The sequence below is a fragment of the Trematomus bernacchii genome, unplaced genomic scaffold, assembly GCF_902827165.1.
Source record: "Trematomus bernacchii unplaced genomic scaffold, fTreBer1.1, whole genome shotgun sequence".
Lineage (NCBI taxonomy): Eukaryota > Metazoa > Chordata > Actinopteri > Perciformes > Nototheniidae > Trematomus > Trematomus bernacchii.
The window spans coordinates 3,507,432-3,534,187 of record NW_022987531.1 but is presented as its reverse complement, the minus strand read 5'-3'; the positions used below and the strand labels follow the sequence as shown (position 1 = coordinate 3,534,187).

The following is a 26,756-nucleotide window of genomic DNA, read 5'->3' as shown; positions in this document are numbered from 1 at the left end:
ACAATGAAACACTGGCTTGCTTGTATCAAATCAATACAATTCCCACATGCCCTACCCCGGAACCTGCGGTCTTCAGACTCTGGCCCCCCACACCAACCTGCGATCCTTCGGGGACAGAGCCTTCAGTATGGCAGCCCCCACTCTCTGGAACGCTCTCCGTGCGGAGATCTGCAACATCCCCACGCTTGACGCCTTCAAAAGGGCCCTCAAGTCTGCCAAGGTCTTTGGCCCCAAATCTATTTGTGTTGTCTGTCTAACTGTTCGTCTAACTGCCTTTTGTTATGTTTGTTTCTACTCCTGTTCTTTTTAAAGCGACCTTGGGTCTCATGAAAGGCGCTATATAAATCCAAGTTATTATTAATACATCATTGGAACGGTAAGAATCTCAGCTACAACACTGACTAAAGCCTTCCCATCTCCAGTATGCCTACATAACAAGCATTTTTATAATATACAGTAAACATATCTTTGACTTATTAGAGAAGAGACAATCATCAAGCCAGATACCAAGGTATTTACAACAGGCAACCACTTCAATTACTTTTCCTTTATGTTATTGTTATTTGGTTTTTATTAGTGCTTTTGTCGTTTTGAAGGAAATTAAAATACTGTATTGAGTTGGTTTCTTCTGTTTTGGAAGCCTTGTATATCTTTTTGGTCTTGTTAGAAATACCCCATGGTAAAACAGTGTTCTAGCAGCAGTTAAAGAAGCTTAGTTTGCTGTCTTAGACTGCCAGTTGTATTAAGATGGTTTGTTCACAATTTACACATAAAACCTAAATGTTCATCTGTTTATTGTTCTTCTTCCTTTATATTCAAAGCATGTTGATTGTCTATTGGCTATATCTTGACATTATGTTAATTTGATCATACTTTCCATACATTTATTTTAATTTATGCGATTCCTTCAAAGGTTTTGTAATAGACCCCTAGTACTTTTAATTTATAAAGTAATAATAATACATGTGAATGATTGAGCTCATTAGTGGCCTGACTGGCCCTCCTAATTTGTTCCTTAATGACCCCATGATGTGATAATGTATATCTTAAAACCTTTAACAACTATATTTAGATGTTCACAAATATCTACATTTATGTATAAAATACATGTGTAGCAGTTAGACAAACATAATCAATAGATCATCTCATTAATACCTATTTTATATATTAAAAAAAAGTTGACTAAACCACCGTTTGTTGACAAAATGATTTGGGTTGAAAGTTATACTGTTGTGTCTCAAACGGATAGACTAGGTTATTAATTTATTTGCCTAATAGTTGCTTAAAATGCTACAATAACATTTGCAATTCGTTTTTAATCTGCCATGTACGATCTCAATAATAATAAGTGTCGTCAATTCGCTTTTAATCTGCCATGTACGGTAATGTCTCTCAGCCACCGTAGTGTCGTGTCAGGTGGGCGTGTCGTGTAGTGGGCGTGTCGTGTAGTGTCGTGTACTGTCCGTGGCCGCAGCTAGACCATATTGTCTCTATGGGTCCTCGAGCTGGTTACATCCATGGGTTACACATGTGCGTTCAGGACAGGAGATTATTGCGCATCGTCACATGCATAATTACCATCGTCACAGAGAGAATGCGTTCGTGAAGAATGTGAGCATATATGCAGATCTTTAGTGTTGTTAATGTTATAAGATTGTATGCATAGTGTCCTGCTGAGTGTGTTAATGAGTCTTGATGTCCCGTTTTTAGTTGCTATGTTGTTCAGGAATTGAGCTAATGCTAGCTAGTTAGCTAAATTAAGCTATTCAGATGAGATGCTAACTTAGCTTTTATTAGCCGTGTGTTTGCAACGTGTCTAATGTGTTCTTATTATACATCCATGGTGGCCGCAGCTAGACCATATTGGACGAGCCTCCATTTATTACGCCCCACCCTTAAAATGGCCCTATGGGGGTCACAATTCCACCACTGACCCAAATAGAACACAGAAGACACCTTTAATATAATCAAATCCATAGGATTAATTATAATCAAACATAGTGTACAAACATCCATCCTGGCCAGAGGCCTCTCTCTCCTGCTGCTGAACTGGAGCTTTTACCCTCTTCCTTCTCCAGCAGTGTTAATTTCGTCAACGAAAACTATGACGAAAAATGTTCGTCAACGACCTTTTTTACATGACTAAAACGAGACGATGACGAGCTAAAAATAGATTCTTGATAACGAAAATTTGACGAAATGTATATTTAGTTTTCGTTGACGAGACGAGACGGGACTAAGGTGTTAATGGTGGACTATCGGACATTAAAAATGCAGGGTATTTCCCCCCAATTGCCCGTCTTGTCTGTCAAAATGCATCTTACATTTCTAACTTGCAATATCATTATTTCCGCTCTCTTCACTCCAGAAGAGCGATCTCCTCTCTGTGTGCGGGGGCGGGGCCTAACAGACACGCTGCAGCGGCACACAGAGATCTGCCGGGGACGGAGCGTTCAGAGAGTATAGAGACACTCGACAAGTCTCGATGTGGACAAAGCTCGTTTGCCATGTTTTCGCGTTGACACGAGTAGAGTAGTCTGTCCAAACAGCCGGCCAAAAGGCGTCATATTCAGTCGGAGAAATGCACAATTTTCGACTTCCTTAACTCGTAGCTCTGTTGCCCCAATTACGAGTAACGTTATCACATCAGGTGTGCAGAGGTGGGAGAAGTACTAAGATCTTGTAGCTAAGTAAAACAATACCATAGTGTAGAAAGAGTTCCTCAAGTCAAAGTATGATCATCAAAATATATTTAAAGTAGCGACAGTAAAAGTAGTCATTGTGCAGATTGGTCCATTTCAGAATAATATATATGATATGTTTTATAATGATTGATCATGAAAGTGTTCTCAAAGCTGGTAAAGGTGCAGCTAGTCTGAATGACTTTGTATACTGCAGGGTAGCTTGTGAATTTACTCCAGGTGGAACTAAAGTCTGATTTAACACTTGATTATATTTCACATCATTCATCCACATCTGTAAAGTAACTAAAGGTATTAAATACATGTAGTGGAGTAGAAGTACACCATTTAACTATGAACTGTAGTGGAGTAGAAGTACACAGTAGCATAACATTTAAATACTCCAGTAAAGTACAAGTACCTCAACATTTTACTCAAGTATAGTACAATATTTAAAAATAATTATATATATTTCATTTATTTCACATTTAAATAAAGCAATTAATTCGGTTAACAATTTGTTAGTTTTTTCCTTTAAAAAAATAACAAAAAGTAAATACAAGAATGCCGTTAAAGTACCGGATCGATAAGCAGTATTGATAAGACTAGTAGTACCGTAGAAAACCTTAACGATACCCATCCCTAGATATTACACAAGTAAAGTGTTAAGAAAGTGAAATGTTGCTTTACGAATTTCAACACTTGATGCTGTCACCTTGATTACAATGTCAGAAACCTGTATTTGCCTAACTGAATTGGTTTAAAGAGTGAAAACATTTTGACTAAAAGTTGACTAAAATGTAATTTTTCATTGACTAAAAGTAGACTAAAACGTTTTGAGTTTTCGTCGACTAAAACGTTTTGAGTTTTCGTCGACTAAAACTAGACTAAAACTATGAAGGATAGAAATGACTAAAATGTGACTAAAACTAATAACCATTTTCGTCTAAAGACTAAGACTAAATCAAAAACAGCTGCCAAAATTAACACTGTTCTCCAGTTGCACTTCATCTGAACCTCGTTGCAGCAACGCAGCACACCTGGGCAGAGGAACTAGAGGGGAAAACGAACAGGGAACACGTACAGCCGTAACATGTGAATAATCTAAACTCAAAATCCTTACATTTTAATGTAGGCTATGTGGAATTGTTCCCAATGCCAGTACAAAGATAGCTTAATACAGACATCTCAATCAATTAGAATATCGTGGAAGGGTTGATTAATTTCAGTATTTCTATTTAAAAACTCATATATTATATAGATTCATTTCACAAAAAGTGAATTATTTCAAGTGTTTATTTGTTTAGATCTTGATGATTTCGGCTTACAGATAATGAAAACCCAAATTTCAGTTTCTCAGAATTTTTTTATAATACATGACCAATACAACAATGTATTTTAAATACAAAAATGTCGGCCTTCTCAAAAGTATGTTAATGTTTCTGCTCTCAGTACTTGGTTGGGCCTCCTTTTGAACAAATGACTGCATCAATTGGGCGTGGCATGGAGGCGACCAGCCTGTGGCCCTGCTGAGGTGTGATGGGGCCCAGGGTGCTTCCATAGCGGCCTTCAGCTCGTCTGCATTGTTGGGTCTTGTGTCTCTCATCTTCCTTTGACAATAGGTTAGGCTGGCCAATCAAGCACAGTTATTCCATGGTCATTCAACAAGGTTTTGGTACTTTTTGCAGTGTGGGCAGGTGCCAAGTCCTGCTTGAGAATGAAATCAGCATCTCCATAAAGCTTTTCAGAAGAAGAAAAAATGAAGTGCTCTAAAATGTCCTGGTAGACGGCTGAGTTAACTTTGGACCACTTTTTCCAATTTTCTAATTATCTGAGATATTTAATTGTGGGTTTTCCTTAGCTGTAAGCCGTAATAATCAAGATAACCACTTGAAATAATTAACTTTGTTTGAAATTAATCTATATAATATAGGCCTACGAGTTTCACTTTTTAAATAGAATTACTGAAATGAATAAACTTTTCCACAATATTCAAATGTATTGAGATGTACCTATATATCTTGATGTCTTTAAAACAAAGAAAGATATTCTTAAGCAGTTCCTTTTCTTATTCTGCCCATCATCGTATATCCTGTATATTATGTGTAAATGCAATAACACAACATGAGACAAATAGTTTCTCTGGGTAATCCACATTAACCACAGTGATATTCAATATCCTGCCTTTCTAACTCATGTTTCACTTGACTTGGAACCAGAAAAATCTGTATCTGTTTTGAAAAAAGGAACCTCACATTTTTTATCAAAATTAAAGTTTTATCCATAGGCTACATGTTTGTAAGACCTTTTTAAAATGTAAATGTTTACACATATATTTTACACATACACACATATATATATATACGTACGTACGTATTCAATTGATACGTACGTTTTTCTGTAGGCCTACTGATACTGTTCTCAATAAATTAAAAAGTGAATTATGCCTTATATTTTGACAATCCGCATCTACAGAAGATGTGAGTGACGGAGAAAAGCTTGAAAACCAATCTGATAGGCTGAACGTAAACGGAAATCTGCACGCAGGCTTTCTAATCGATATCAGTAGGAGTGACACAACATATTTCCAGAAATATACTAAACATTTTGAAGTGTGCCAGTCACGTTACCTTCTGCTCTCTAATTGATAGTCACTCTCGTTGTCAGTTGCCAAATTAATGGTAGAATAGTGATATACCATGTTGAATTACGCTGGGCTCTGTGCTCGATTACCTTTGCCTATTCAAATATGGCGCAGTAAAAGCCAAGGTTTGTTTTTCATGGGTGCAAAGTATGCTTAAGTGCATTAACCGAACGGCCCAGTTTAAGAGATACATCCACTCAGCAGGCAGCAGTTTATCTATCAAGCTCAATTTTAGGTAAGTGTTGTAAAGCAAATTAACCTTTTGTTAAAAAATACATAATTTATTTGAACACCAAACGGAAGGCTAGCTAGCTACTGAAACTAAAGCCGGGTTGTTGACCTGACTCTGTTAGCTTTGTTGCTACTTAGGGAGGTGGATAAAAACGGGTAGTCTGCCTAGCTTCTGCATTATAAATAAACTATAATACGTTTTACAACGGCTGGGAATGACATATAACCATAACATGAGAAATACGAACAAGGCTATCACTTGGTTGCTAGGTCACTTTTTTAGAGTTCGTGTTGCTGAGTTCGCAAGCTAACACTAGCTTGTATTATGTGAGGGGATTATTGTATGCTCTCTAGCGAGTACCGGTAGCTAATCTCTGCTGTACTGTGTGCGAAGTAGCTGTATTTAAGTCTATAATCAACCACCTTCAATTAAATTGTGAATCATGAAATATCTTTAACAGCTGTTTTTGTCTATGTAACTGTATTTGGTGGAAGAAGTACTCAGATGATTAATTTAGGTAAATGAGGCAATACTGCAGTGTAGAAAGGCTGTTTCAAGTAGTCAAAGTCAATTTAATGGTCAATTTATCTGTGTGTAATACAAACAGCGGATCCAATTCTCACCGTCCCAAAGAATACAAATACATATGTATATATACATACACACCTGGACACACACTCACACATGCATACACACAATATGAGGTATAAATAAAATATGACATAACACTAAATGTATGAAAAGAAAAGTCTACACACACATTTGGAAAGAACACGGGTGTTAATCTAGTCTAGTAGACAAAAGTTCTATCGGATGAAAAAATAACAACAGTTTTACTTGACAACAGTAAAAATATATACAGAAGTGTTATAAAATAACTGCCCATAGCAGCATAGCAGTACAAGTTCTGCATTAAAAAATGTACTTGTAAAAAAGTATTAGAATTAAAAATACTTTAAGTAGGCTACCAAAAGTATAAGTACTCGTTATGCAAAACTTAATATGTAAAATAAACGTAGTGGAGTAAAAAGTACAACATTTGCCTACAACATGTAGTGAAGTACAAGTTTAAAGTAGCGTAAGGTGAAAATAGATAATTAAAGTACAAGTACTTTAATGTTTACTTAAGTACAGTACTTGAGTAAATGAACTTACATTACACCACTGAGTCATATTGTAGCAATACAAACGAAAGCTATTAATACATCTTCCAAACATGGTTGTTGTATGTTAGAGCTGTTCATAACTGCAACGTGTTCATTTCATAAATACAATCAATAAATGCTATGCTCACAGTTGTTCTAGATCAACCATGAGTTTTCTTTCATACTGATGTAACCATCATGTCATCAGAATATGAACTTGGCTGAAAAGCCTTCTTGGCCAGCTGCACCAACATTTAAACATACATGTTGTCCTCTCCATTGCAGGCTGGTGTCATCCTTGCCTCTCAGAATGACCGACCCGGCTGTGAACAGGGTGGTTAGTGAAATCCTTCGCTCTCCGGAAGACAAACGGGTTTACAGGGGCTTGGAGTTTACCAATGGCCTGAAGGCTATGCTCATCAGTGACCCAACCACAGACAAATCCTCAGCTGCTTTGGATGTCCAAATAGGTAAAGGTCTTTCATCTCTACTGTCTTGCCAGGTAGTCATGTATTTCCATGTGAATATCCTTTCCTCACACATTTGTGGAAAGAAATTGGGAAAATATATGTAAATCACAAATTCCTTTTTCCCTGTAGGCCAGGGGTATTCAACTAAAATGTAACAAGGTCCAGTTAGAGAAAATGTCCCCATGCAAAGGTCCGGAACATCAAAATGTCTAAGTTGCTTTATGAATTAGTGTGATATATATTGAAGTAGCCTGTAGCTTTATCAACGTCTGCATGTAATCAACAACTGACTGCCAATCAAATAAAGAAAGTACAATTCATAAACAACAATATTTATTGTCAATTAACATTGAACTATACAGATATACAGTAACATACTGTGGATATGTGTAATGTTCCTCTCGGGCTGCATTTAAAAATGAAATAGGAGAAAATAAATAAAATAGCTTTTGAAAATATGTGCATCTTAAAAGTGCTTAATTTGAGATAAATAAAATAAAGTGTAGCAGCAGCTTGAGTTGCTCTTTTTCTTTGTTAACCGTTTCACATCATGACTTAACAGTTTCAGCCGATTATAGAACAATATCAGTCTTTACACATCATAACAATTGAACAGTTTTAAAGTTTCTCTTTCTTTCCCTCTTATATTGCAGTCCCTCACTCACTTTTTTTTAATTCAGTGTGAGAATTGAGCTTGAGCTTGTCCTGCCAGGAGTTTAAATCTGGGCTGAAATGGTGTCAGGGCCATTCTCATACACACATGCAGGTGCTCATTGGTTAGCCTCGGTTAGCCTACCCTGGAACGATATTTAGTTTTAATTTTGATCCTGGTGGCAGGGCTCGAGCTTAAGGACCTCCCGTCGTCCCGGGGCCGAAAAAAATCGGGTCGGGGAGGATACAAATTAATTTTGGGACGAATTTGGGACGAGAGTTAAAATAAAAATACCCTGCTAACTACTACGAACGGCGATGAAAATGAAACTGACTGCACGTTTTGTGTAGCACACAGTTATTAAACCTCCTTGTCAACATAAACACACACAAAGCATTTAGCAACCCGCGAAATACACACACACACACACAGTACGTATAGCTACAGCTGTCAGCCAGCCGTACAGCTGTGATGTAACTACCATTTTTTTACCCCGGAGCGGTGCAGAGAAACGAAACTTAACTTATGAAGCAGCTTTTGACGGCGCGCTATGCATGGGGCACCCGAGAGGGGGTTTCCAGACATGTCATTGCAGCTGAGATGAGAACTCTCCATCGCATGTAGTCCTTAGCAATATGCTGCGCCTCTCCCCATGTAGGGATGGGTACCGAGCCCCGGTATTAAACGGGCCCCGGGCCGGAATTATTAAAGACAGTGGTAGAGACATTTAAAACATATATGTCATATGTATTATTGCTACATGAACATTATGTTGCAGTTTTAGTTTCGCCAACTCCGTTTCTAATATGCAATAAGACTACAAAATGCGTCTATGATGTATTTTCGATCTTATTTTCGATCTTTCCAATCCAGACGAGAGAGCTCTCTCCCCCGTCTGTGTGTGAGGGGGCGGGGCAGTTTGTAAAGGTCTCCTGACTGTGTTACAGACTGTCATCCTGGTTAGTGGTTACTCTGGGTTCTGTCTTCAGGACAGTGTTGGATTTTGTTGTTAATCGGATGGGACTTGATTGGATTCAATATTAGAGCAACTTTCTCGCTTGTGTGTTTTTTTTAAATATATTTGGCCTTTGTTTATGTGTTTGACTGATTGACTCAAATAAAAAGGTTGATGAATTATCATCTAATGATTTGTATGATGTTTTATTTATGTTAAAGGTCACTTTGAATGATTTTAACTAATGATAATGTAGAAAAACAAATATTTTAAATTCGGGACGGTCCACATTAATTTCGGGACGGCTTAGATTGTATTTCGGGACGGTTCCGGGAGGATGGTGAAAAAAGTTAGTCGAGAGCCCTGCCTGGTGGACTGATCATATTGGGCTCTGAGACTGCTTATTTTTTGTGACCTCAGTTCTGACTTGAGAGGGAATGTTTGGTCAAACACTTTGTGTTTTGTCTCATAGTGGCGTTTTGGCACTTGTAATGAGCGCCACGGTCTCTGAAGACATGAGACACACTGGTTCTGTGCTCCCAGTGGGCAGGATGAACATGAATGAGTCCGTCCACTCATGGTTAAAAGCTCTGTTCTCACTGTCCACTTTCCTCTTCTTGGAGAGCGCCATGTGTCATTATTTGTCTCTCCCTGTCTGCCGCTAACACGCCTGTTCACTTTCCTCTCCGCTTCTCTCTGCCGCTCTCTCGTCTCTTCTTCTGTGTTTCTCTCCCTGTATCGCTCACTCGTCTCTTTTGCCCCCTGTCGGCAGCGGTTAAAATAGAATCGCCCCGTCAAAATTGAATTCCCCTATTAATGTATTGATTATAGGTCCGGGTCCGTATAGGTCGGCGTCTGGGTCCGGATCCAGTCCGCCTGTTGCCGACCCCTGCTGTAGGCTATGAAACTAGTCCACATTATAGTAAAATTCATGGGGGAAAACGTTGTTCGCTATAATAACCTTCATAGCGTTACATCAATGCTGGCTAAACTTTTGTCCTGTCCTATTTTAAGTCACTGTAAGTCAAAATACTCCTGTCACCATGAATAAACCTGGCAACACAATATTACCGTTTACCAACCTGGTTTCCAATTTACTGATAAGACGGTTCAGTTGCCCAGGATAAAAACATGTTGTGACTTCCACATAAATGTTGTCTCTCTGACTAAGCAATTAGTACTTTGCATTTACTGCAGATGGAGGAAATGATGATGATCATGATGAAACTGAGTTTTTATGGACAATGACATTCTCCCCATGACTCATGCAGCGATAGTAAAAGTGCAGTTAAATGTTACCAAGCCACCCACAGTAACCTGTGCAATATTATAATATGTCAGATATCTCAGCAAAGGTTACTCCTAATTATTGAACTGATATTTAGATAATATACCTTCAACATCTTGTTTTTAATATTGTAAATCCTGTACAACCCTTTGAACATGTTGCACTTTTCGGTTCCACACTACCTCTTTTTAATTCTGCACAGCTTTCGTTTGAATATAGTATTTGTCATATTTTAATAATAAAACCCATTCTGATTTCTGTTTGATAAATAAGTTAACGTAATTCTGTCTACAATAATTTAGCCATTGTTATGCCATAACACATAAGGATTATATCGGCTCTTTGATTTCTTCCTCAGTCTGGCCAACTTATCTATCATACTGAAAAGTCAAGAAGTTGTAAACTTTAATGAACTGAGAACTACATATTTTCTTCTTAAATTCCCAGGTTCATTATCAGACCCATCAAACATCTCAGGCCTGGCACACTTCTGTGAGCACATGCTGTTTCTGGGAACAGAGAAGTACCCGAAGGAAAATGAGTACAGCCAGTTCCTCAGTGAGCATGCAGGCAGCTCCAACGCCTTCACCAGCGGAGAGCACACCAACTATTACTTCGACGTGTCCCATGAGCACCTGGAAGGAGCACTAGATAGGTAATGCTCTCCTGTTCATTTTGCCATGTTCCAAAAGTTAATACAGGAAACGTTTTTAAATGTTTATGAGAGAATTTAGTTCCGTGTGTTTTTTTGGGTGTGTTCAGCTTTATTCATTTGTGCTAATGGTAGCTTTTGGCAAACATGTTTATGTTAATTACACGTTTTGTTCCATAGGTTAATCTCCACACATTAAAACCACTTTTAAGATTTTTGAAGTGTAAATGCAATCGGCATGAGTAGAAAGCTAACATTATGCTATAAAGCAGGGGTGCCCAATACGTCGATCGCGATCGACCGGTCGATCACAAAGGTAGTGTGGATAGATCGCATGGCATTGAAAAAAATATATATATATATTTAGCCCATCATCCATCCATACTATGACATTTGCCACTTGATTGACGTACAGGTAAGCCAGTCTGAGTTGTATTGTGCCATACAGGTTCATGCAGTTATGAGGGGGCCTCACCTCCTCATCTGAAGCGCAAATGCGGCGCACTATTATGCGGCGCACTATTATGCGCTTATACGGCGCAATTGGTGTAAACGGCACGCGCCACAGTTTATCCGCCGTTTAGTCCACTAGCTCCCCCCCCCCGCTCGCGACCCAGATTGGGCAGGGGCGGCCCTGTAGGTAGATCATTTGGGCTTGGTCATTTTAAAAGTAGCTCCCAAGCTGAAAAAGTGTGGGCACCCCTGCTATAAAGGAACTGCATCACAGTCACATGAGTTGCGTCACCACTGCTAAGCTACATGCGGCTACTGTTTGCTGCTAAGATGTTTATTATTAGTCTAATTTAGCCACTTGTTAGCAACCACTGTTTTTATTTCACATAGCAGCTTGGACGTTCACCGAGGAATATTATTTACTGATGTATTTGATGTCATGGAACAACCACAGACCTTATTTCAGCCAACTAACCAAAAACATTTTCAAAAAAACATTGACCTAGAGACAAGGGAACCGGATGCGATAAAACGCTGACTCATTCTGGGTTTTAGGACTCATTCCTACAGCTCTCTAACAGGACGGTTGTCTCTCTCTGCCTACATGCTTGTTTATTTATCAGTAGTATACAATATTTCCCTTGGGATTCCAATTGTTAGCTTAAGTGAGCTGCCAGGTCGTCTTCTGTCCGCCTTTGGTTACCAGACCAAACTTCACTGTGCTTGTTTTGTAACCATTAGTTCGTACCCCCCGCTCGGTCTAGAAACCCTAGGCACAGTGTGAGACTGATGTCCTCAGCCTCGCAGGGGTCTCTGCTCACGTGTCAGCTGTGGTGGTGTGGGTGGATTCAGAATTCAACCCGCTGGGATAAGCTTACCTAATTATAAATGAATGATAGTCTAGCAAGCACCTGTTTATTTGGGATAATTGTTCCCCTGTGCCACAGCATTGTGAAGACCATCTGGACTGTTGTAGGAAAGGATAGTGTAGGATGTGTTGACAAATTGATGATGTTGCAGCTTTGAAAATAGTAGAGTGTCTAAAATGATTATATATGTTGTTAGCTAGCTCTATAAATCACAATACCTTTATTAGTCCCACAGAGGGGAAATGAACAATGGACCTCAGTAGCTCAGTCTGTAGGGACTGGGTTGAAATCCTGGACCCACAGTGTGACTGGTGCTTGGGCACTGCCGGGCACTGCCAGGCACTGTATATCAATGAGCAGGAAGGCTATATACCGAATGACATCATATACTTGATAATTAGTGAAAAATAGATTCATAAAACAACAAAAAATAAATATATATTTCGCAAGCCTACGCCGTAACAGAGAATCAGAAGTTCCATTAAATTAACCATACCATTGCCATAATTATCACAATCACTTCATTTTATAATTTGTAACCAATTTGGTGACTTTTGACAAGACAAAATAAAACATGACATTCTTAGTTCTGTTCATACTCCTGTGCTATTTTCTGTTATTTAAATGGAGAAATATGCAAAACAAAAATGCCCACCTTTTGTATGCGTACGTTACAAGAACAGCTTTTGTTGCGAAGGCAACATTTATACTTACATAATAGCACTCGGCTGCAAATCTTTATGGGGTTGTTAGCGCTGTAATATCATAAGGGCAATGTCTTAATTGAGCAATTGAATTGGACCTTGAGACGAGCCAGATACGGTAACAATTGATGTACAACTCATGGAGCCATCAGTGGCTGCAATCCATTCTTTGTGACTTTGTGTTTCGGGTGCTGATTACTTAAAAAATTGCCACAGAAATCTCATACTTTTAAGCACATTCCCTTTTGATGCCTCCTGTTGCATAAATCGGCAAAAGCTGACTCGTGACATAGCTTTAGAAACATTCAAAGGTTGTGTGTGTGTTTCTGTTTCCTCGTTTGTTTGGCAGTTGCTCTCACTTTGTACTCATGCAAATACATTTGAATCATGTCCTGCTTCATGTTCTTTTGTGCATACAAATGGTCCTTTGCATTTATCCCAGAACAGCATTAAAGCATATCTTTGTGCTGTTGACAAAGCATCCAGTCTCAGTAATATTAACATTATTACAATCTCCGTAGGTTTGCCCAGTTCTTCCTGTGCCCTCTGTTTGATGAGAGCTGTAAGGACCGGGAGGTGAACGCTGTGGACTCTGAGCATGAGAAGAACCTGATGAATGACGCCTGGAGGCTGTTCCAGTTGGAGAAGGCCACCGGCAACCAAGACCACCCCTTCAGTAAATTTGGAACAGGTAGAGCATCTCTTAGGTTTCCTCTGATCTACACACATGACATTTCTAACACTGTTTTAACACTGTTTTGTGTTTTATATTTGTGTAAGGCCTTAGTAGTCAATAGGCCAAGAAAGTTAGAACATTGATGCCAGTTCAGCCCCCCCCCCTCCCTCCTACTGAAACAGTAACCAAAAACATGACTATTAGACATAAACTCACATGAAACTTGTTTTTTAATCTAAACTCGATTATAAAAGTGGAGCTTTTTTGGACTCTGTCTCCGGGTATGTCAGAACACCACCACAAATCTTTTTAAATTCTCCAGGTTTTTTTCCCACTGGTTATACATGATCTTTTCTTTCTGCATACACAACGCTAATTCATTATACCTTCTAGCAGATATAGATGAATGTTGATCTTTCATAGCTTTGCTATGCATTAGTTGGAGGTCAAAAGTACTATTATAATACATCTGAGTTTACTTTTATTGGCGTTAATCACTGCTGTGTTCAATGACGTCAGGGAAGCATCTTCTGGCATGAAGTGAGTTCACTCTCTGGACCAGAGAATTCCCACATCAGAGGGACTTGGAGCAAGCTTCAAAATGGCCACCTGATGGCAGTCTTGAATGATTTATTTACTCAAGTTAAGAATGGAACATGTTTTTTCTGTCCCTGCCTTTTTATAGAAAATTAAATATGGTTCATTTACAGATGGCAGGCAAGGTAGCATGTTCAGGTACATGACAGGCTACAGTCACTGGGTTGGATGTTTATAATACAGCATTTAGTGCTCTAAATGCTCAGATGTTCATGCATCATCGGTAGTCTAAAAAGAGCAAGAGTGCAACCTGTGCGGTGATCATTATCTGTCCATTACCCATAATGCATTGTCTAATAAAAAAAAAAAAACTGCCAATATCTGTGAATTTGATATCAAACTGATTTGATGATTTCCCCCCCCCCCCCCTTTTTTTATTAGACTTGCAAAGTTGTCATTTAACTCGGTCATGGAGTTGTCTTGGCATGATTTTGAACAGCAAATATTCACTGTACATGAATGACTTCTCTTTCAGGTAACAAACTGACCCTGGAGACCCGGCCGTGTAAAGAGGGGATCGACATCCGTGAAGAGCTCCTGAAGTACCACTCCACATATTACTCCTCCAACCTCATGGGACTGTGCGTGTTAGGAAGAGGTAGGAGTTAACCTCTCACATGTCATGTTTGAATGTTGCAAAAGCATCACACAAAGAGGAACCAACAATGCAAGTCATACGTGACTCAGTGGTCTTTGCCTGAAACCATATTATTATTATAAGAGCGACATTCCATTTATTATACAGCATTACAACGGGTAATTGTCAAATCAATTGTAATGCTGCACCAAAAAAAAAAAAAACCTATCAAGACTGAGTATGTTTTTTAGTAAATTCACTTTTGATGCTACACTTCCCCTTCTTTCTTCTTCTTTGCACTCAAACCTGTTGTCTATTAGCTTGAAGTTGAAACTGAGCTAAACTATGAATGTTTTCAACTGTATGTTTACCTCCAGAATCATTAGATGATTTGACTGCCATGGTGGTTAAGCTGTTTGGAGAAGTGGAAAACAAGAATGTACCTGTCCCAGAATTCCCTGAGCACCCCTTCCAGGAAGAACACCTAAGAGTGAGTGACTTACTTAGCTCACACTGTACACTCTTTACACCTTTACTGTAATCAACACTCATAGAGTTTAATGATGATTTATATTAGTGTTTATCATGAGAACTGGCTGTTAGCTAAATGACATTTTTGATTCAACTTTATATACTATATTCATCCAAAATTGGGAAATAGTTTTGTTACAACATCATGTTTACCAAGCATAGCAAATTAAACATTAACAGTAGATATATATTTAAAAAACAGTTTTTCTCAAAGTTCTGATATGTATTTAAAGATATTTAAAATGTTTTATTAGATACATGTTTATTTTTTTAATGTATTATATACTGTATATAAATAATAGACCAACGTGCTACTTAAACACCTTATTGCATTTCTTTTTGTATATTTTTGACTACAATATATAAATAATTTATATAATATGATAGATGTCTTTAGTTATCATTCATCAAAATATAATTTATAAAATATAATTAAAATGTTCCCAACAAGATTTCTGTGTGTGTTCTGTTGCAGCAATTCTACAGTGTGGTGCCTATCAAAGACATCAGGAACCTGTACGTGACGTTCCCCATCCCGGACCTACAGAAGCACTACAAATCCAACCCAGGACATTATCTGGGACATCTGATTGGTCACGAAGGACCCGGGAGTTTGTTATCCGAGCTCAAATCTAAAGGTAGGACATGATGTAGAGCTTCGACAAGATTAATTCATTTTACAACTATTCTGAACATTTTCCTATTCTCCTCTTTTTCCACCACAAATATTGTTGATATATTTTTCTTATGTTTTTTTCAATGGTATGTCCATACGCTTAACAATATAAATTACAACAAAAATATAGACAGAATTCTGACGATTAGTAGTTTTTTTTTTAGTATCAAAGATGTTCTGGTAAATGTATAATATGTTTAATTCTAAGTGTTAGATCTATTTTGTACTAATAAGGTACACGATCATTTTTTTTAATTTTGACTGCGATTATGATATAAGGTGAATTGATTATTTTAGCATCAATATTCTCATTATGAAATCCCTCGAGTAGGGAACCTAGACCCAACATAAGGGTCATAAGATTATCATTATTTGAATGATCGTAGTATGATTTCATAAACATACGTACCAAACTAATTATGTTTTGTTAATTCTTTAGAAAACTATTTGTAGGTATATTATCTCTGCAGCAACACACTAACACATATTTGGCCCTCAATAAATATTGTGCTTCCTGCAGTTTGACCATTGCTTGAATCCATATTGATATTTTGATAACATTTTGATAACATTTTGATGAATTGTGCGGTTTTATTACTAACGACTAACCTAACGAGACGATGATTATTATTTTGAAGGCTGGGTGAACACACTGGTTGGAGGGCAGAAAGAAGGAGCCAGAGGATTCATGTTCTTCATCATCAATGTGGACCTGACTGAAGAGGGGCTCTGTGAGTACACTCTGCTGAATATGCATTATATATTTCACTTATCACTGCTGATGGGCTTTGCATGTAGTTCTGATTATTCCCTACCATGGTCAGATTTGTAAACGTGAGAATAAATGATATATAGATCCTGTTCATGGCATGATATACAAACCTAATTATTTCTTATTGTTTGCGTTGTTATTAAGATCTACATTAGCATGAGCATTTGCTGTTATTCCTGGGGTCCACACACTTGTATTCACACACACATTTACACAACAATTATGTACGGAAGTGAAACTGAAATGAACTGAAACACAAAATCAAACAATTCCTCCAGCATTTATACCACACTTATACTACAACTAAATAATTCATAGCAAGCAAGTCCTTGTCTGAAATGACCTTGAATTGCATAATGATCTATCTTGCGCCTTTTTCTTTTTAAATGGTGTTTTCAAAAGTAAAACAAAAACAAGATTTAAATTCAAGTAAAATGTGTACTTTAACACTTGTTTTAATTGTATTCCTAAACCACAGTTCATAGTTGACATGCTGAGCCTCAATCAGACACCAATAAGACTATTTTGAAATTATTTAGACAAATAAACGCAGGTCTTTATTGGACTTTGTATTACTTTTGTCAGTATGGACATGCTACACATTGATAGATTCCCCACAATTCAATTGTTCACTTACAGAACTCAGGAGCACATGTATAATCCAATCAGATTTACTAGCGACAAGAGAGATGCTAAAAAAGGGGCGACTCCATCCTTTTGGAATATGTGTCCATTGTTCAATTACTGGTATTCCATTTGTTGTATAAGTTTGTTTCGTAAAGAATAATATCACTATTTAAACTGGCATACATGTTATTTTCTCTTCTTCTTGCACCAGGTGTGCTTGTATTTGCTACCTTGCTAGCCATTTGAGTTCGGTGATTGAAGCATGTAAACCCATGGGCTATTGAATGCAGTTTTAGGATGCAAATATTTCTTCTTTATCCTGCAGTGCACGTTGAGGACATCATCTTCCACATGTTCCAGTACATCCAGAAGCTGCGCACTGAGGGCCCTCAGGCGTGGGTGTTTGATGAGTGCAAGGTAATAATGTTGTCTATTCAGAGACAGCTTCTCAGACAGAGGGGCAGGACAAACTTGACCTACTTAGTTTTGGTCAATGGAGAAATGAATAGTATCAAAATATGTGATGCTCTGATGGATTTAAGCCTCTCTTTCCTGGTAAACGCAGTAATGTCAAATTTAACCTTTGAAATATTCATTGTAAAAATCACTTTTGAGCCAAAATGATCTAGAATAACATGGGCTTTCAATTTTATGCAGTTCCTCTTTCTATAATCTGTCTCTTACTCTATGTCCACTGTATGTAACGGTTACATATGTTGTGGTTTCACCTGTTGCATCCTCCATCCCTGTCTCTGCAGGATTTAAACAATGTGGCCTTCAGGTTCAAGGACAAGGAGAGACCCCGCGGCTACACCTCCAAAGTGGCCGGTCTTGTACACGTAAGTCCCCTCCCCATCTGCAGAGGTTGTTTCCAGGGAGACACAATGCAGCTCAATGCGTCTATCCCTGCTGTCGTCACCAGGCTGCTGCTTCACTCTGTTATTGAGAGGAATTAGATCTTAAAGACACAGTCCGAGTTAGGCTTGCCATTTAGATCTACCACACATCCTGTATGAATGTTGCAGAAAGGCTCATTAACCGAAGTACAGCCCAACACCAAGAATGCATCTTTTTCCTTTTACTGGTAGTGCCAATAGTCTGCCTAGATCAGGTTTTTTTAAGTATGAGCTTCTCATTGGAGGTCTGCCTTACTCCCCTGTATAATGAAAGTGTAGGACACTCTGCTTGTGGTGCTTAAAGCAGCAACAAATACATTTTGAAAAGCTAGACAGCAACAAAGCTTTGCCCTCCATCTTTGTCCATCTTGTTGCTAACAATGCTAACAGCCATGTGCTCTGTGTTTCAGTACTACCCTCTTGAGGAGATCCTGGCAGCAGAGTACCTTTTGGAGGACTTCAGGCCAGATCTGATCGAGATGGTGTTGGATAAACTGAGACCAGAACACGTCAGGTCAGTGTGAGAACATCAGACTGTAGACATAGGAATAAACAAGTGCACAGCTGGCACTATGTCTTCTGTTGAAGTATAACAGAGAAGTCATATTTTATTGTTATTATCACAGTTGATTCCAAACTACAGAAAAAGGACGAATTCTAGTAGTGTACACAAACTATTAAAGGAGTGCTTTATGCACTAAAGTGTCACTTTAACACATCCATGTAGTCCAAAGTTGGTACGTTTTCTACAGAAAATAACAATTTGAGATGTAATGTATATTTGTGCATAACACCATAACAATGCTCACGAAGGTCTTGTACAACTGCTAACTGTGATACATAACACGAGTGGAGCCACTCACTTTGCTAAATCTCTTCAGAAATGTTTGGGTGACGTCACAGAGACCACATCCATATTTTAGATAGTCTATGGAGTAGCTTCATCTCAATTTCATTTTATGTAATGCTGTGTCAAGCAAAATGCAGACTCGTAACTCGGGCACACTATTTGTTTTCATTGGTTTGTAGTTGTTAAACAAACGGGATCCTACTTTTGCCTATTTTTGATGAACCAGTACCGTTGAAACACACTCTAAATGCAGCACACTGAGGACATTCTAAACTGAGCTCATCAGTTAGATGCAGACAAGTTGTCAATGAATCTCCACTACTGCAGACATGATCAAAATGAATTGCTAATAGAGAACCACTCGGATTGTGCAGTGGTTACAAATGGAGAGAGAGAGAGAGAGAGAGTTCTCCGTTCCATGATATATAACCTCATCCATTTTTATTTTATTTCCAGAGTTGCAGTGGTGTCAAAGTCATTTGAAGGGCAAACGGACAAGACAGAAGAGTGGTACGGCACGCAGTACAAACAGGAGGCCATTTCTGAAGAGTCCCTCGAGGTGAATCACTGCTCCAATCAAATCACACATAGGTCACAATAATTACATTATAGACCTATCGCACATTATATACACCTGACCTCTATCATTTCTATGTTATATACCTCTCGTCCTTTTTATGTTTATAAACCCACGGTCAAATATATCTACATGACCATCATCATTTCTGTGCAGAAATAGTGCTTTTTTGTTTACAGACCCTTAGTCCATGTTATTGTTTTAGTTACGTGGTTTTATTAATGTTTAAATATTTAGGAAATCTAAATATTTGCTTTCAATGTCTGAATATTCTTTAGAATTGGTAGTTAATTTCTTTTTGAAATAGTATACTTGCATCATTATGCTTTTATAATGTAAACACACCTGTGGCATAATGCTCCAAGAGGACAAAATCCCATTTATATTCAGGCAATATCTCGTCCATCAAATGTAGTTCTCATGAAAGGCCTGATCACAAACGACACTACGAGTTGTTTTTTTCCGACAATGCTTGCTTATCATAAGCTGTGTTTCAGAAATGGGCAAGTGCAGACCTCAACGAAAAGTTCAAATTGCCAATGAAAAACGAGTTCATCCCTACCAACTTCGAGATCTACCCTCTGGAGAAAGACTCTCCGTCCGTCCCCACTTTAATCAAGGCAAGTGTGTTATAGTGTTTTATCAAAGTACCCAAAGTATTGTTGCTCTTCATTACCGAACTACGCTGGTCCTTAATAAAATGCAAATCTTAAAAACTCTCCGTTATGCTGTTGTATACAATTAAAAGTGTTTGAGACCAAAATGCATTTAATACAGTTTGTTGCCATCATGTATTTTTTCTTCTCTAATCATGACATGAATATGAAATGAACTGTCTATGTTCATTTCTTCCAGGACACTGCTATGAGCAAGGTCTGGTTCAAGCAGGACGATAAGTTCTTCCTGCCCAAGGCCTGCCTGAACTTTGAGTTCTTCAGGTGTGTAACTCACTGCCAATCAGCTGGAACTAGAGGTGCAATCATCTGAGCAGGAAATCAGCTCTTACTTGATGACATTTCAAAGATTGTCCTTATTATAATAGTATTTTTGTTACTGAGTCATAAGAACTAATGGTGAAAATGATCATTATCAATATTTAAATGTTAAAAGGAGCTTGAGGAAATATTCATTTTGGATTAACAGTAGCTTGACTTTTTTGCCACTCTACCATCAATAACACCAGATTCTAGCCAACTGGATCTTTCTTCCTAGATGAGGGCATGAATGGAAAACTAAAGCTAATCTCCAAACCGCATCAACTAAATTACGCTATCGCTATAATCTTAATGTGACCTCATGACATTTTCTTTTCTTGAGGCGAAGCAAAAGTGGTTGGCATAATACATATCATTTCATCTCCGTTTGACATTTTACTGCAGCCTTGAAACCAAACGTTCTGTACTCAAATGTTTTAACCGTTACATGCCTGATGAATACGTTCAATGTGTTTTATGTTCCGTATGCATCTTGTAGTACTCTCAGCTCCTACTGTGAAAAGTTAAAGTCAATTATGCTTTGTATTTATGCTGTTTGACCTCTGCCATTTTCTCCACAGCCCGTTTGCGTACGTGGACCCATTGCATTGTAACATGGCATATTTATACCTTGAGCTCCTCAAGGACTCTCTCAACGAGTATGCATATGCAGCAGAGCTCGCTGGCTTGAACTATGACCTCCAAAATACCGTCTATGGGATGTATGTAAGTATTCCAAATCTCTCCCCATCGGCCTCATGCTGCATCCCAGATTTCACGTCCCCATCCCGCTGTCACCCGTCTCATCCTCAGAACAGGCTGCTGGGCCTCAGCCAGGCCTTTGTCAAAGGCTAGTTTCTTAGCTCTCTGTCTGGCCAAATGACAAGGTTTTAACACCAAAGCATCATGACCCTTTTCACACCTGCTATAGCAATGCTAAATACATGGGGCAAGGACAGTCGAGCAGATGGTGGAAATGCAACACTTTCCATTGGTTAGATGCTTCTAATAACATCTCTAGTTAGCACAAGCTAAAGAGATGTCCACCTTTTGTCGTACGATATTTAAAAAAGAAAAACATCAGTAAATACCCCACTAGTGAATGTCCAAAGCTTATGTTTCATAAAAACACCGGTTGCTAACAGGTGACTAAATGTGATTACTAAACATCATCACGCCAAACATTAGCCGCCTTTTAGCTTAGCTTTGGGGATTTCAAGTCGGGGGAACATGATATAGTTTGTTTATAGCTGTACATTAGCTACAAATGTAGTAATTAGATAAGACATACACTTGCTTTATCGAAGAACAATAGGAAACATAACAATCTCACCAAGGATTTTTCAAGAAAAGTTCAAATATTAGCAAAAAACACTGTAGTTCAATGTCTGTTTGGTTCAATCATTTGAGACTTAACTCGTGGTAACCTCTCAACCCAGCCCTGACCAGCCTCTGTTCTGTCTACATCTTCTTCTTCATTCTAAATCAATCCTTTTTACCTTTTGCTTACCCACCACCCACAAACCAGCCTAAGAAAATAGCGAGTCGTTGTAATTTCCTCTTGCAGTATTATGGTTATAGGCACACCTGTAGTCACATCAGTAGACTTTCTACAAATGGCGAATCAATCATTTCATAATGATCCTCATGGTGGCATGAGATAGTTGCTTGTGATTTTTACGGGAGGAAAAGCTAGTTGCGAGCCTGCATATACATACTCTACTTTCTCTTACTTGCATTTTTTTTTTTTTTATATTCCCTGATTCCCAACACATTTTGTTTTCTTCTTTTCTTCCCCCATCATTAGTCGCTACATATACGTAGACCCCCTGCACTGCAACATGACCTACTTGTTACTCGGGTTACTGAGGGATGATTTAAACGAGTATTCATATGCAGCCCGTCTGGCGGGGCTGGTGTATGGCGTAGCCTCGGGGGCGAATGCCATCCTCGTAAGTAAGCCGTTTGAAGTCTGCAGGGGAGTGAAGGGGCCACTTTGAGGCTTTGACTCAGTGTGGAAATGGCTTGGGTTTCTACTCCAGTTTGATTATGTGTTGTGTCCTGTTCCGCCAACCTGAAGGATTTATAGGACTCTCTGCTTGCAATTACCTTTCCTGCAAACACCAAGTGAATTTGATTTAATTGAAAGATATCTAAAAATAGAGATCTAAAATAACATATTGACATTGACACGTCTACTTGTGATTACAAGATTAACCTCTAGGAATTATGTTTAAGAGGAGAGTTCACTTTTCAATAGTCCTTAACCTTACCGGCCCCGTGGTTATAAATCTAAAAAATGTAAAACTTTTTGCAGACTTGCAAGTGTGCATTAAATTCTGACTTTTAGGTCAAGGACATATATACACGTGAGTGGTATTACAGATCCTCTTCCAAGATTCATTCAGGATTCAACAGACTCTTTCAAATGATTGTCTGGTCATTTGGCTGCCGTTCTCTCAGTTCTAATATGCGTGTCTGACGTAAGGAATAAAGCATTCACTGACATATTTATAGTTACATTTCTGCGGCTGATGCAAGTGCACAAAGGACATTACATTTGATCTGTAGTATCCAGGAAGTTTGATGGACCTAATTATAAGCCACTTGCTCAAGGATACACCCCTTTGTTAAGGTAATTTATGAATAAAATGTTCTCAACTCAGTGTCTCTCTCAGGGATTTAATGTAAGGATGTGCGTGATGATTCATCGAGGCGGTTAAACGTTTCCATCCTCCCTGGCTTGCACCAGAAATACCAGTTGTTAATGTTATTCTCTTTAAAGGGGACCTATCATGCAAAATGCACTTTTGTACGTCTTTTATACATGAATATGTGTCCCCGGTGTTCCAGGGAACTCACCAAGTGTCAGAAAACACAACCCTCTCTATTTTCCTCCATACCCAAATCTCTAAAAAAGGGGCTGCAACGGATCTGATAAAAACTGATCCAGATTTGAACACTGTCCTGACGTCAGGACAGTGGCGCTTCAGCTATTGGGCCAACTCCATCAATCAGGAGGAGACGGCCACGGCCATTGCCGTTCGAAAGCGCTGGAGATGCTGTAGTACATATGCCAGGCCACTAGATGGTGCTGTTCTCACTGAATCAGCCCTTGCTAAAACAGGGATAAAAAAGTGCAAATTGAGCAAAATGAGGTATGGCTAAAATGCATGATCTGTTTGGTATTTTGAGAAAAAGTATAAATATGCCTTTATATAGGTATGGTCCTGCACTATATTATTCAAATATAGCATGATAGGTCCACTTTAAATGGAAAGTGAGACAGAGAGGGCATATTAGAAAAACAAAACGGCTTTGGTTGACGGTATTTTAAATAAATAAGAAATGCCTTTCTTTTGAAAAATCACCACATTTTTCAATAATAACCTAATTCGTTTTTCAGAAAATGACCTAATTTCTGAAAAATCACCTCATCTTTAAAACATGATTTAACTTCTTTTTTTTTTTGTATGATCCTATTTTACGAAAAACAACTTGCCTACTTCTACAATCTAATATTTGAAACATTAATAAAAAAATATATACTTAATATTTGATTCAAAATTACTTTTACTTTCACAAGAAACCCCAATAAAAATTAGAGAGAAGGTTTGGTGTCATTTTCAAAGTATAATTTGGTTATTGAAAAATGGGATTAGTACTTTCAAATGGCTTTCATGGTGTATGGAGCATTTTTGTATTCTCAAATCGTGCTCAATGTTGAGCTGTTCTCTAGTCGACCTCTCTATGTTTGGGGTGGTGGTGTTTCCCTCTTTTCTTTCATGCTTTCTTTTCATGATGACCCAGTAACCTGCATTCATTAGCTTCCTGTGACTCCATGATTGCTGTGTCCTTCCAGACCTATATTCAGCACAGTGTGTGATGCGATGGGCTGTTTGTTGAGTCAGCAGCATGGTGTGGCTGGCTGTTTGTCAAGGTTAATGATGTTAGGAGAGATTACGTCTAACAGGTTTCACTGCAGGGACCTGAGTGGGGGGGGGATTAGATGAGTCTGAGAGGGGAGCCATGTAGCTGCAGGTTTTGCTGAATCATGAAGGGCCATAAGGGGACAGATGACACTGCAAAGTAAACATTAACATAACCTTGACTGTTATTTCCATTTTAAGATTCATAGAAACACTTCATCATAAACCACTCTGACTCCCTAAGAGACTACAGGGAAATGTGATGAAGTGGTGCTTCCTATAACCATTCTTACTTGGTTTTTTAAAACGATTTTTGGTCGGGCCAAAGTGCTGTACATGCAATAAAAACACTTTACTGCAAAAGCAAACCGAAGACAATAATTTACAACAGCAAATATAAAAATAAAACACAGGTAAATGTCAGGAGTCGTGCTCCGCTCTGACTAGAAGGCCAGGGAGAAGAAGTGAGTCTTAAGTGAAGATTTAAAAACCCCTAGGGTCTGGGCCGACCTCACATGGAGGGGCAGACTGTTCCAGAGCCTAGGGCCAGCTGCTGCGAAGGCTCGGTGCCCTCTGGTTTTGAGCCTGGTCTTGAGCACTATCAGCAGCAGCTGGTCAGCCGACCTTAAAGCTCTGGCTGGGGTGTAGCGATGGAGGAGTTCGGCTATATAAGCCGGAGCCAGCCCATTTAGTGCTTTGAAAACAAATAAAAGGAGTTTAAAATCAATTTGGAACCGAATTGGAAGCCAGTGTAGTGAGGCCAGAATTGGGGTGATGTGGTCACGCTTTTTATGGCCAGTGCGAAGACGCGCAGCTGCGTTCTGCACTAGCTGCAGGCGTCTAATTGAGGCCTGGTCCATACCCACATACAGAGCGTTGCAGTAATCCAGCCTTGTGGTTACAAAGGCATTAATAACCAGGGGTGCACATAACTTTTTTAGTGAGTTACTCAGATGAGTACCAAGAGACAGCGTTTGGTACTCACCCCACACGAAGCGTGGTCCTCCTCAGTGTCTCCTTCACTGTCCTCAATTTACACTTCTTGCATGCTAGATGATGAAGATGATGAAGATGCACCTCCCTGTCTCTTTTTAAGCCTCCGATTTGCTTTCTCCAAAACTTGTTGCCAAAACTGTGAAGTCCTTGCATTTCCTGAGGCCAAGTTGAAGGATCAAATACTAAGAAATGATCACATGACTTGAAGTCATATCTGATTTCAAATGTGGGAAGTAACAAAGCACACTTATTTACTCAAGTACAATTTTGAGATACTTGTAGTTGACTTGAGTATTTCTATTTTATGCTACTTTGTACTTCTACTTTTACTCCACTACATGTATTTAATACCTTTAGTTACTTTACAGATGTGGATGAATGATGTGAAATCTAATCAAGTGTTAAATCAGACTTTAGTTCCACCTGGAGTAAATTCACAAGCTACCCTGCAGTATACAAAGTCATTCAAACTAGCTGCTCCTTTACCAGCTTTGAGAACACTTTCATGATCAATCATTATAAAACATATCATATATATTATTCTGAAATGGACCAATCTGCACAATGACTACTTTTACTGTCTCTACTTTCACTATATTTTGATAATACTTTTCTAATTTTACTTGAGTAACATTTTGAATGCAGGACTTTTACTGTAACAGAGTATTCCTACACAAGATCTGAGTACTTCTTCCACCTCTGTCTGATTTCAAACTCTTCCATAACACCCTGAGTAAGTTTGCAGCTGTGTGTTTCACTCCACTTTGGTGTAAATAAAACTGCAGCAGCTTGACCACAGAGCGTGAACGTTGTGATCAGATGATTTTGCGCAGTTCTCCAGTGTGTGCGCGGGGCACAGAATGTGCACAGGGGAGTCTCCCACCGCAGCCAGTTGGCGGACTTTTGGCACAATTCTGTTGTTTATACCGACGTTAACCCTGTCTGTGCACACGGCGACCAACTCTGTCGTCCAGTGATCTAAGCCTCTGCCTCCTGGAAAGCTTCACAGGTCCGTCGGTTATGTCCTGCGCGGCTCACCCAGCTCCAGTTCAATCAGTCATAGAAAGATTTTTTGCAGGGAGCGAAACGGCAACGTAGCTGCTTAATGTCTTTGGGTTTTTTGACATGCCTAGTAGTTTACTCCATTGAGTGTTGACAAGAAACACGTGTAGACGAAATATGTGTTTTGTTTTGATGTTTTGAGGTACGCAAAGGCGCGTAGTGACACAAGTGACGTTACGCAATTCAGATTTGTGCCGCGCATGCGTACCTGCGTACCAGTTATGTGCACCCCTGTTAATAACCCTTTCTAGGTCTTTAAAAGATAAAAACA

The 26,756-nt window shown here is 38.8% G+C and overlaps 1 protein-coding gene across 4 annotated transcripts in view; it reads left to right on the top strand.

Moving 5' to 3' along the window:
- Nucleotides 1–5,419: 5,419 nt before the first annotated feature.
- Nucleotides 5,420–26,756, top strand: part of ide (insulin-degrading enzyme) — a 38,656-nt gene continuing 17,319 nt past the window's right edge. The window contains exons 1-15 of one of the 4 annotated variants that reach the window (XM_034121932.1): nucleotides 5,420–5,560; nucleotides 6,988–7,172; nucleotides 10,515–10,722; nucleotides 13,267–13,436; nucleotides 14,494–14,616; nucleotides 14,973–15,085; nucleotides 15,602–15,764; nucleotides 16,441–16,533; nucleotides 17,527–17,618; nucleotides 17,960–18,040; nucleotides 18,508–18,611; nucleotides 19,404–19,506; nucleotides 20,022–20,144; nucleotides 20,380–20,462; nucleotides 22,306–22,450. In XM_034121932.1, coding sequence (XP_033977823.1) covers nucleotides 5,475–5,560; nucleotides 6,988–7,172; nucleotides 10,515–10,722; nucleotides 13,267–13,436; nucleotides 14,494–14,616; nucleotides 14,973–15,085; nucleotides 15,602–15,764; nucleotides 16,441–16,533; nucleotides 17,527–17,618; nucleotides 17,960–18,040; nucleotides 18,508–18,611; nucleotides 19,404–19,506; nucleotides 20,022–20,144; nucleotides 20,380–20,462; nucleotides 22,306–22,450 — 1,872 coding nt within the window. In that variant the 5' untranslated portion in view covers nucleotides 5,420–5,474. Of the gene's footprint in view, nucleotides 5,561–6,987; nucleotides 7,173–10,514; nucleotides 10,723–13,266; nucleotides 13,437–14,493; nucleotides 14,617–14,972; nucleotides 15,086–15,601; nucleotides 15,765–16,440; nucleotides 16,534–17,526; nucleotides 17,619–17,959; nucleotides 18,041–18,507; nucleotides 18,612–19,403; nucleotides 19,507–20,021; nucleotides 20,145–20,379; nucleotides 20,463–21,079; nucleotides 21,225–22,305; nucleotides 22,451–26,756 lie in introns of those variants that run through there. The other 3 variants (XM_034121919.1, XM_034121928.1, XM_034121911.1) reach the window with 3 other exon arrangements.